The sequence below is a fragment of the Megachile rotundata genome, chromosome 1, assembly GCF_050947335.1.
Source record: "Megachile rotundata isolate GNS110a chromosome 1, iyMegRotu1, whole genome shotgun sequence".
In the NCBI taxonomy this organism is placed as follows: domain Eukaryota; kingdom Metazoa; phylum Arthropoda; class Insecta; order Hymenoptera; family Megachilidae; genus Megachile; species Megachile rotundata.
The window spans coordinates 13,349,626-13,361,635 of record NC_134983.1 but is presented as its reverse complement, the minus strand read 5'-3'; the positions used below and the strand labels follow the sequence as shown (position 1 = coordinate 13,361,635).

Genomic DNA, 12,010 nt, shown 5'->3' with positions numbered 1-12,010 from the left:
CTCGACTAACCACTTCTTCATAACTTTAAATATCCTTGGTCAGTTGCACAAAACGATAAACAGAAACAAAGATCCACTAACGCGAAAACCAAAACGTGACAACATAAAACTTTTTGTAAGAATTTAATTAACTCCCGATCCTAACTAAACTATACAACGTTTCTTCAACTTCTATTCACTTTACCATAATTAAAGTTACGAAGAAGTGAAAAAACGTTATGTTTCTAAGAACAATGTTCTTCTATCTCGATTCGCTTTTACCAGTCGTTTATAGCCGTCGTAAATATAAAGAAAGGGAAAGAAACACGTGGAACGATGCTATTGTCCACGAACAAACCGAATGTAACATCCATCGAATGAACTACGATCTTTCGTATCTTACGATCAATTGAAAAATGACTGTCCACCATAAGAAGTTCCAGGGTGCACAGTTGTGCCCATCGTATAAAATGTGCGCGGCTTTGTAATTGCGTATACCTGAACCGTCCGTTCTCGGAAGGTTTGCGACAGGTAATCTATTGTAATAAAATGAGGTCGACTGTCAGTCATGAACGATCAACGAACAAATGCAGATTTCGTAGGTATACACTAGGAACATGATTAACTGCTTTGTTCAAAAACCTTTTATTGTCTTTCGACTGCTGGAGGTATTGACATTTTTCTGTTAAAGGTAATTTTCGCTTATACAGGGTGGTCAATATTGGTACAACCTTTACCTGTAACGCTACTCGCAATTTTTCTCCCACTTGCAGCCACCTTACGAAAAAAAGTTTAGAACAATATTTGCAGGGTATGAAGTGCACAATAGATATTAGTAAAGCAAATTTTGAAAACAGTTTGTTCTCTTGGCAAAGTCAAGGTCACCTTGGGTTTTTTAAATAGGAACATACATTTTTTTTATTCGTAGCTTTAGAGGACATCGAGACGAATTCAAAACACATGTTACATGATATTTTTAATAACATATTACTCGATTTACAGAAGTGGAAATGTGAAGTAAAAGATCGGAATATTACGTGATGGAAGGTGGCATACATTTTGAACATGTAATTAAATAAAGTGTATTTTTCTTGCATTTTAGTCGCGTCTTCACATTCAGTAATCTCTTCGGAATCAAATAATGGTTACACTACCAAAGTCAAAAGCTAAGTACTTCACATTGTCTCTTATACTTATTAAAGTACTTCTTACATTTCCTATATGCTTTATATAACAAAAAACCGATAAATATGTTAATTGTATAGAAATATACCGAGAATACCACAGTGTCCGAATATTAATAAGACTGATTACTGCTTTCGAAAAATGCAAAGAAGAAAATGAAATATCCGGATTTTTAACGGTCATTAATTTCCATGGAAAAAATAATGGAAACGTTCGAATACCCTTGTACGGACACGCGTGTTTATGTAACGTGAAAAGTCTATTGAGGATTATAGCGCATAGGTTGTAATACAGAAACGAGTGTAGTAGCGATCGTTAGACTTGCAAATAACTAACCACACGAGGCTTATAAACGCTGCAATTTAATATGTCCGTGTTTCCCTCGGAGAGGTTAAATATGCAGGCACACATACGCGCATGAAATATGTTTCATTATGCGACCCCACGTACGGTTTTCATCTGATTCCAGCAATGCAACACCATGAAGAAAAATTTCAAAATTCCGACAACGCGTGTACACGCTTTGAATTTTACTGCGTTATCCTGTTCACTGTATCTTCCCTTTTCACCTTACAAGGATTTCTGATCCTCGTCGCGAATTACCATAATAGACGCAATAAACTTATTAATAATTGATTACCATTGCCATAGGGTATAATTAATATTTTCAGGAATTTTAAGGTTTTTTGTTGTAGCACACATTGGGTTTGCCAAATATAGAAATTTGAGGATTTAGGGATTTCGATATTTTAAATTTAGAGATTTGGGGGACGTAGGATGAATTTTGGTAACTGGAAGAATAGAGATTTTCGGGATTTTAGAAATTTGAGAATTTGGGGATTTGGGGTTTTGAGGATTTAGGGATTTCAAAATTTAGGAATTTGGTAATTTGGTTATTTGGTAATTTGGAAATTTGGTAATTTGGAAGTTTGAAAATTTGAAAATTTGGAAAGCTGGGAATTTAGAAATATAGAGAATTAGAAATTTGGTAATTTGGTAATTTGGAAGTTTGAAAATTTAGAAATTTGGAAGGCTGGGAATTTAGAAATATAGAGAATTAGAAATTTGGTAATTTGGTAATTTGGAAATTTGGTAATTTGGTAATTTGGTAATTTGGTAATTTGGTAATTTGGAAGTTTGAAAATTTATAAATTTGGAATTCTGGGAATTCAGAAATATAGAAAATTAAAAATTTGGTAATTTGGGAGTTTGCAAATGTAGAAAATTGGAAATGTAGTCATTTGATAACTTAGGAACTTAAAAAATTAAAAATCCTCAACATTCATCAAATATTAAAATTAAAAATAAGAATGCACTACGATTATGACTATAATAAAATGCAATTCAAGGCAGAACATCCCTCACGATATTTCGATACCGATCTCCAATCCGTAATAAATTCGATTTTAAAGTGGCGATAAAATCTACTACCCTATTACCACCATTATCATATTTCATCATTATTATACTTAATTTATAATTCTTAATTATTCCGATACATCGCTAACGCGAGTTTTTGTATTGCATCCAACAAAATATATAAATGAACAGCAATTTAACCCCGGTGCTTCTATTCAATATCTACTTGCACTAAATTTTTTGGACACAATAATTGTGCAATTAATCGAAGAATAAAAATGAAGCTCAAGTTATTCGCTGTAAGCACCGCTTGTAATCAGGATGCACAACGTATTAAATATCTGGTTGCCGTAGATATTAAACTTTTTCTCGAGGCGTCTTTTACCTCCTTTCCACCCGGTATAATCACGGATGCAATTTCTACCGTATTATTATGTTCGATCGTCGTATCGTCTATTAATGAGTCCTCTTTATCAGAGGCCGTAACAGGGAATTTCCGATTTCATTTGCACGGAACGATTGATCTTGTTCGCTCGTCGTTACAATTTTTCTAAATTACTAAAAATATAAATAAAAATTTTCGCTCGTTATCATAAGATAATCCATAAAAATTCTCGTAAACGTAGATAAAAATCGGTTCTATACGCAGGTGTTCACAAAGAGAATCTTTCATCGATAATTAACTCGAATCATAGACTTCGAGCCCGCTAATTAATATGCACGTGGGTCTCGATCGGACAGTCGTTGAAAGACAGTTGATAGAACGTAGCAGACTTTCTATGCAAAATCGTGACAAAAATTGCACGGTGTCTGTCGAGCGTTCGCACGCTTTCATCTCTCCGAGCAAATCGCGGGGACGACGTTAACGTCGGTTTTTAAGCACGCGATAAAAGTACACGCGGCGAATTTACTGAATGTTCAACGAATCACCGTGAATCAACGTCCGTGCAAATCATTCGCGAACACGGCAACGCGTTCATCGGAATCGCCGGCAGCATCGAGTTATCGAGACACGTAGCCTCGTTCCTCGGGAACATCGCGAGACCAGTCACGCGATAAGCAATCAAAGCGTATGCAAAACGAGCAACGAAAACGAAACCGAGCCCCATATTACGAGATATGGTCTGTTTGACCGTAAACACGTGCCTGGGAAACTTTCACGAGACAAAGTTACAGCTTTCGCGAATTATGAACACGTCTTTTTGCGCCCAACAACGATGCGTCGTGCGAGGAGAACTGCTGCTATCGATTATCGATACGCTATCGATATCTTACTTATTCATCGAGTATCGGTGCAGTAATATATCGCTAGCATCGTTAAGATGTCGTTTAAGATAACGAGCGTGACGGAGGCAAAATTTACATCTCTTTAATTATCGCTCTCCAAACTTGATCTAATCTGTAATTTAAACAATTCTGATATATGACGCCTTGGACAAAAATAGATTTGAACAGGGAAACTGTGTGATTGGGTCAGGTTAAGTTAGGTTAGGTTTCATTACTTATATTTTAGGTTACACTAGGTAAGTTAGCAGGTTAGGTTCAATTACTGAATCAGATAAATTTTACTGTCTGAATACTGTGTCCATTTACGTAGTAAATGGACAAGGTTTTTTAGGTTAGGTTAGATTTTATGATCCAATTAGATTAAGTTAAGATAAGATCTAATTCAACTAGGTTAAGATAATCATTTAGTTTAAGGTATAGTTACATTCATTTCGATTAAGACAAAATTAGTAGATTAAGGTAAAGTTAGATCAATTTAAGGTAAGATCATGTTCAATTAGTTTAAGGTAATGTTACGTTTAGTTCAGTTAAATTGAAGTTAGGTTCAATTAGTTTAAGGTAATGTTACGTTTAGTTCAGTTAAGGTAAGGTTAGATTCAATTAGTTTAAGGTAAGGTTACGTTTAGTTCAGTTAAGTCAAAGTTAGGTTCAATTAGTTTAAGGTAATGTTACGTTTAGTTCAGTTAAGGTTTGATTCAATTAGTTGAAGGTAAAGTTATGTTCAGTTCACTTAAGGTATTATAAATCAAGCTGTACAGTCGCACAATTCTCTCCGAAATAAAATAAACGGAATGATAAGAATAAAATGCGTACATACATAAAAAAAATGGTCCGTTAATACGCGAGTTTAGCACACGCGGAAGCGTACAGTTCCTTCTTTCGAAACACGTTTATGATCCTCGTGTTTCGTCGCGCGAAAATCACTCTACGCCGGGAATGATGATTGATGAGGTCGAGCAACGGTCCACCAATGTGTACACTTTCGATTACGTTTTATTACAGCCCGTTCCTCTGGTAAAACGAAACGCTCGAAAAGAAGGCAAATATTTTCGACGGGCTAGCCTGGATCGAGTTGCTGACAGCTTCAAGGTCCGTATTTTTAGAGGCATCGTATTTAAAATTTCGGTTCGATATTTTGAACGGTGACTCACTCACGATGGAAACTATTTAAAGTGATTTTTTTAATGGCATTACGACGCTCGCGCACTCAAACAGGTCATTAAAAAAGATTTTGTGGGATATTGGAGAGTGCTATAATTATCAAATATTTATTCGCAAAGTGAGATTTTATATTTTCCACTTTGTGGATTGGAATAGTTTAGTTTCGAGATTATTAGATATGAAGTTTTGTAAGGTTGGAGTAAGGGTGAATAAGAGTGTTGGAGTTAGGGTTGAATAAGAGTGTTGGAGTTAATACATGTTAGTTATATTACTTGCCATGTGTTCATACGTGATATGCATTGATACCAACCTTTGTGATCAACTCGTGGGTTGACATCGATAACAGAAGTCTGAGATATTATAAAACGTGTATGAGCATACTTGGTTGCAAAGTAAGATATCTAAGATAATTTACCAAAACAGTAATATTAGAAAAAAATTTTCCATGCATATTTATACAACTTCCGAAAGATTTAATAAACAAAACATTACAATGTAATACATTTTAAAAGTGAAGTAACTGCACAAGGTAAGTTGTACCAATACTTCGTTGATCTACTGTAAATCTGATAACAATATCTCGCAAAGTTACGCATGCTTACCGATATTGTACGCTCGAAACCCGTCGACCCATAACTACACAAGATGTTGTGAACACACGATTTTCTACAGTGAAACTTAACCTAAATATTCCACTTTCATTGGTATGTACAACACAGCCAAACCGTTAAATATCGCATAAAGAAGGTAATTTTCTACGCGATTATCGGCAGCGAGCAATCAACGGTGACCCATAGCGAACTAAGTTACGTAGAAATCTTTCGATCAGAAAACAACATATATGCGGATAATTATGAACAAGTACAGCAGCGTGAGAAGTGTTATGTTAGAAAACAATTTACTATGACACCGATATCTTGTAACGATATGAATTATACCGACTTCTAAAATTATCTGAGTACATGTCTAAAAGTTGTAGCAAACACATAAATTAATCATCGATCAATAGTAATAGAAACTGACGGAATAATATATTATGAATTCTAAAAATTAAGAAAATTAAAAGAGGGAACAAAAATCTCATCTTACTTCATAAATTCTGAAAACACGAAGATAACATTTGATTAAAAATTTTGAGAATAACTTGTGTTTCTATTGTGAACTGATAATCAAACGATACTACACATATACATGAGTAAAGTGTTCCTCCTTATTATAATTGTTCTATCACTAAACCGTAATAAAATATTCATCAAAGCACTTCGCGTGCTCGTCGATGAAAACAGACACGTGATGTCACGTTTCACTTTACAAAAGTGAAAATTCTCTTCCTTTTCCGAATTTATAACCTGCATCTCATGCAAACACCCTTCTCTCTGTATCTTCCAACAAATCTGTTTTCCAATACGATCATGGAACTTTGTTTTTTGAAAAGCTGAACACACAAATCGTCTCGTTGCATCGATTTCCATCAGATACCCGGCGAAAGTCTTTTCGAGCTCCTTTTTCAGCCAATGAAAGTTTCATGGTAGCTGTTTTTGAAACTCGTCGTACAACACGGAGGAAGCTGTGAAAAGTCCAAAATCAGGACACGGCACGCCGGAACGCGGTGTACGCCTGCGAGAAAGTTTTACGCGAATCCGTGCATCTATCGTCACGCTTTTAACCGAGTGAAACTCCGCGTAAGTTGTTGCCTTTGCGTACACGCGCTGAACTGATTACTTAGCTTGACTCTTTCGCTCCGAAAATCGTATATTTGCTAAACTGTGGAACTCAATTCTTCTTTGCGAGTCGTTTCTCGTACTGTTATTTAATAGGATCCGGGTTGAATTGAATCGAATTAGAATATGTCAAAGGTGTTTAACACTAGGTTTACGGGACGCATCATTTTGACGCATTTCGAATTTTTTTAGGAAAATTACAAATCCGTTCGCATTTTTATTTTATCTCTTGTACTAACTTTTATCCATAACTGAATCATAAACGAATTACAAGAACTGAAAGTATCTTGATTTCTTTGTAAATGGACTTTGTGACAAATTTGTCAAAATGTAAACTACGATAAACTTTATCGCAACATATAGGAAATAATAAAAGTAGTGGTGAGAATATAAGAGTTCTATGGACATTTTATCCACGATATATTTTATCATGAATCCGCAGAGAAAGGGTTAATCAAGCTTTACGACATAGGATCGTTTTACCAACGCGAACACGCTCGGGGTGATACAAATGGCCGTTTCGTTCCTCGAGGATCAATTTGATAAAGAAAAAAAAAGGAAAGGGGAAGGAAAGGTACACGTAGAGTCACCAATAGCCGATACTTCGTGAGCATTCGCCGGATGTAATTCGTCCTGATAATTAACGATTTCCCTCGCCAAGCTGACACTTTTTACCCAGTTATATATTTAGCACGGTCTCGCTCGCTTCGCTGAAACGATGTTGCTGTAAAAACAGGAACAACGCTCTCGTGCCTGTTACGGCTCTTACCGATATCCGATTTAGGTTGTTACAGTTTACTTGAGCTCTGGCATTCCGGATTAACCATTCGGTTAAGAACAGTAACATTCACATTTCTAAACGGTGAGATGACAAATTATTTCTTGTTTAAAATGTAAATTATTATTGCACGAGATGAGGGCACTTAATTATGTCTTGTTGTCACTTTTGTTAATTGTAATAAATTTTAATAATTATATGTAACTATTGCTCGATCATACGTAATCTTAGTTTCACTCATAAAAAGATTCAGTTACATTCACATTTTACTTGGCACGGTATATCGGTTTGTATTTTTTTTAAGTATTCCTGGTATGTGCACATACTTCATTTCTATGTGACATTTACTACCGTCATATATTCAGTACAGAACAGGTGAGATCAGATGAAAACGGCGATAACGGTTCTGTGCTATATAATTATCTAAACTATTAATATCCCTAATCGCGCTTTTACTGTCAGAAAATCCTATAACATTATCGTGACAGAGATTAAATTGTGTTAAGTTATTTGCCGATTCCTACATATGCCATTCTGTATACGATTACGTTCAACGACTGTGAAGAAAAAAGTAGCCCGGTGGGTCACCTACGGCTCGCAAAAATTCTCCAAGAACGAAACGGATGAAAATCAACCTCAACTTCCTGCTGCTTGTTAATCCCGTTGAACAAGACGCGGTTCAGCCACACAAATCTCATCTCGTCTACGAACACCCACCGCTGGAACTATTAAACGACTTCTCTGGCATTATCATATTCACTTACAAGCCACCTACACGCAGGCCAACAAACTTCCTCGTTGCACTAAAATTACGGAACCTGCGCGAAACTTAATCATCCTTTTAACATACTAAATGCGCTAAGAAAATTATCACAGATTTTGCAGTTTTAACCTTCCGGGATCCAGCTTGGGATGTAACGTATCACAGACTGGTACAATGGTTGGAATACGTATTAGTTAGCTGCGCGTTAAATCATTGTGTATGTAGGTTTCAACGCGGGAAATTAAAACGCGTTAAATTACCACGTGTGGGATTATCAAGCGTTAGATTGCTACACGTTCGATTACCACGCGTTAGATTATTACACGCTCGATTATCATGTGTTAGATTACCACGCGACCGATTACCACACGTTCGATTACCACACGTTCGATTACCACGCGTTCGATTAACATATGTGCGATTACCATGTGTTAGATTACCACGCGACCGATTATCATATGTGCGATTACCATGTGTTAGATTACCACGCGACCGATTACCATACGTTCGATTACCATACGTGCGATTACCACACGTTCGATAACCACGCGTCCGATTACCACGCGTTCGATTACCACGTGTTAGATTACCACGCGACCGATTACCACACGTTCGATTACCACGCGTTCGATTACCATATGTGCGATTACCACACGTTCGATTACCACGCGTTCGATTACCATATGTGCGATTACCATATGTTAGATTACCACGCGTTCGATTACCACGCGTCCGATTACCACGCGACCGATTACCACACGTTCGATTACCATGCGTCCGATTACCAGACGTTCGATTACCACGCGTTCGATTCCCACACGTTACATTACCACGCGTTACAGCACTACGTATAGTAAATTGCAGCGCGTTAAATTATCACGTGTTAGATCACCACGTGTGGGAACACCACACGCTTAAATTGCTACGCCTTAGATCACCACGCGTTAGAACACCACACGCTTAAATGTCCACGCGTTATATTACTACATAGGTAGATCACCACGCGTTAGACCACCCCATACAATAAACTGCAACGCGTTAGATCACCACGCGTTGGAACATCACACGCTTAAATCTCCACGCGTTATATCACCACGTAAGTGGATCACCAAACGTTAGATAACCTCGTATAGTAGATTGCTACGAATTACATCACCATGCGTTGGAGCACCACGCGCTTAAATCGCCACGCGTTGTATTACCATGTAGGTATCGCATCTCGCGTTAGATCACCACGCGTTAAATAACCATACATTGATCACCACGCGTTAAATGACCATACACTGATCACCACGCGTTAAGTGACCATACATTGGTCACCACGCATCGCTCCGTTTTTACTTCGTCACGCATTAAATCACTGCACAACCTGTGTAATCGTCAACAAAGATCGACACATGTCACATCGTAATGCGTTAAGTCGCCATAGGTTATACCATCCTGAGTTAATGTACTCTGCAGACTAGTGATTAGATTACTAGGTTATAGCCTATGGGTTAGACTACTACTATTACAACCTGAATATTTGTTCGGTATCGTAAAAAGAGAAATGGGGACTCACCTTGCTGCTTATGCGAGATACGAGCGTCTCAATGTGACATTGCCATTCCAAGGCACGTAGAAATAATAAATGCCAGCGGCGTTCCAGTGATCTTGCGATTCGTAAAGCTTGTGGCGGTTCTCGTTGTTCCTGTTGTTCCTTTTTCTCTTCTTTATCTTGTTCCTCTTGTTCTTGCTTTTTCTGTTGTTCTAACTGTTGTGTATAAACCTTGTCGCCCAATTTTACAACGGAGCTGACGATACGACCGTGTGCCTCTATGTCGCGTTGGAGTACCTGAAATCATTTAATTAAATCGTGGTATTATTAATTGTAATATTCAAGGTATTATTAAAATTGTAATATTCAAGGTATTATTCAATGCGTTATTATTTGTCATTTTAATAGTTAACAAGTAAGTCATCTTAGATCACCACGTGTGGGAACACCACACGCTTAAATTGCTACGTGTTAGATCACCACGTGTGGGAACACCACACGCTTAAATGTCCACGCGTTATATTACTACATAGGTAGATCACCACGCGTTAGATCACCCCATACAATAAATTGCAACGCGCTAGATTACCACGCATTGGAATATCACACGCTTAAATCTCCACGCATGACAATATGAGAGAATATTTCTTGATCAACCTAGTCAAGTCCAAAAATTGATTGTTATTATAGATTCATATGTGACAACATACTACATATAGATTCATACGTGGCAACATGCTACATATTATATTTAATACAGTAATACATATTTGTACACCTGACGATCGCTGAAATTGAAATTTTCAATCCGCTTAATTATATTTGATCTTCACGAATTATGAAGATGAAACTGTCACAACAGTATAATTTACATTTTGCCGTATTCATTAATTTTACGGCCGACAATTTCGTCGGTCAACGAAACGCGCCCTTTAATTACACGACTCTCGCTCGTAAAAGCATAACTTAATTCACAGCCTCCCAACAAGGAGCAAAACTTTCGAAGATCATTTCCGATAACGGTACCTGCTCAAATTTAAAGTCGATAAATCGAACAGCGCTACCTGGCTTGGGGGTACATACTTTCGAATATTCGTACGATTAATAATCGTACGCTTCGATGTATACATCTTTCACGCTTTCCAGCTCATTAGATGACATTAATTTGATACTTAAGATTTCATGGTTTATGCACTCGTTTATCATTCGGAGATGGTAATCAGAATGATATTCAGATATTCAGAAAAGGAGCGCGCGATTTATTGGATGACTTGCTACAAAGTTTAGACTACTGTAGATGATGTAGATAATTCTGTGAAACTGTAGCATTCACTACTGGAAACGGGGGAGAAATTACTGTGGAGGAAATTTTGAAATGTGGACGTTTGAAGATTTGGAATTTTACAAATTATTGATTGATTGATTACCATTAACCTGTTATAGCAATTTTTAAATTCAGATATTTGGAGATTTCAAAATTTGAACGTTTGTACATTTGAAATGTTATCATTGACGTATAGAGAAAATTAAAAATTTTGAACATTTGAAATAATTTAAAAATTTAAAAATTGACTACTAGTTAACACTAAGTTGTATTCAATCTTTCATTCAATATTTAAAGAAGACTAAAATGACATCACACAAACATCATATGTAATTTCTTTATTCAACATTCCTTTCTGTCAAAAATCTTTTGTAACAGTATAAAGTGAAACGTCCTCGATCTTTCAAAAGCCTGATATTAGCACACCAGTTTTATTACGCTAACGATAATACAGCAGAATCAAAACATTACTTCACAAAGTACCACCAGTATTTAACACAACGTAATTTCATTGAAACCAGTGCTCACATTATTACGTTATCAAGTAATCGCGTTCATTCATCACACATCCAACAAATTACAGGTTCATGTTATATTAAGATCGCGCATTAGATTGAAATAATATTTAAAAAACAATGTTAACAGAAAATTAGTTGAAATACTCTTACTTCCTGGCGCCAGTCACCGATGATGTCTGTGTCAGAAATTCTTTTGTTCACGCGACTATTTTACTCATAATCAGCTGAAATCAGCGAAGAACAAAGGTATACGTTACCACTATCCTTAGCTCGCATTAGCCCACTTTCTCCGATAGATTGCGTACGATTACGTGCAATTGTTCTACTTATCTCTTAGTAGCAAGCAACTACTACTCGCGGTTTGCTATTGCACCGTGTTACTTTCAACCACTTTGCTT

At 36.7% G+C, this 12,010-nt stretch overlaps 1 protein-coding gene across 8 annotated transcripts in view; it reads right to left on the bottom strand.

Annotated features, from left to right (window-relative positions):
* Positions 1–12,010, bottom strand: part of LOC100880783 (klarsicht protein) — a 159,482-nt gene that overhangs the window by 81,195 nt on the left and 66,277 nt on the right. For all 8 annotated transcript variants that reach the window (XM_012280641.2, XM_012280643.2, XM_003701246.3 and 5 more), the window contains one exon: positions 9,795–10,067. In XM_012280641.2, the coding sequence (XP_012136031.2) occupies positions 9,795–10,067 (273 nt within the window). The remainder of the gene's footprint in view (positions 1–9,794; positions 10,068–12,010) is intronic.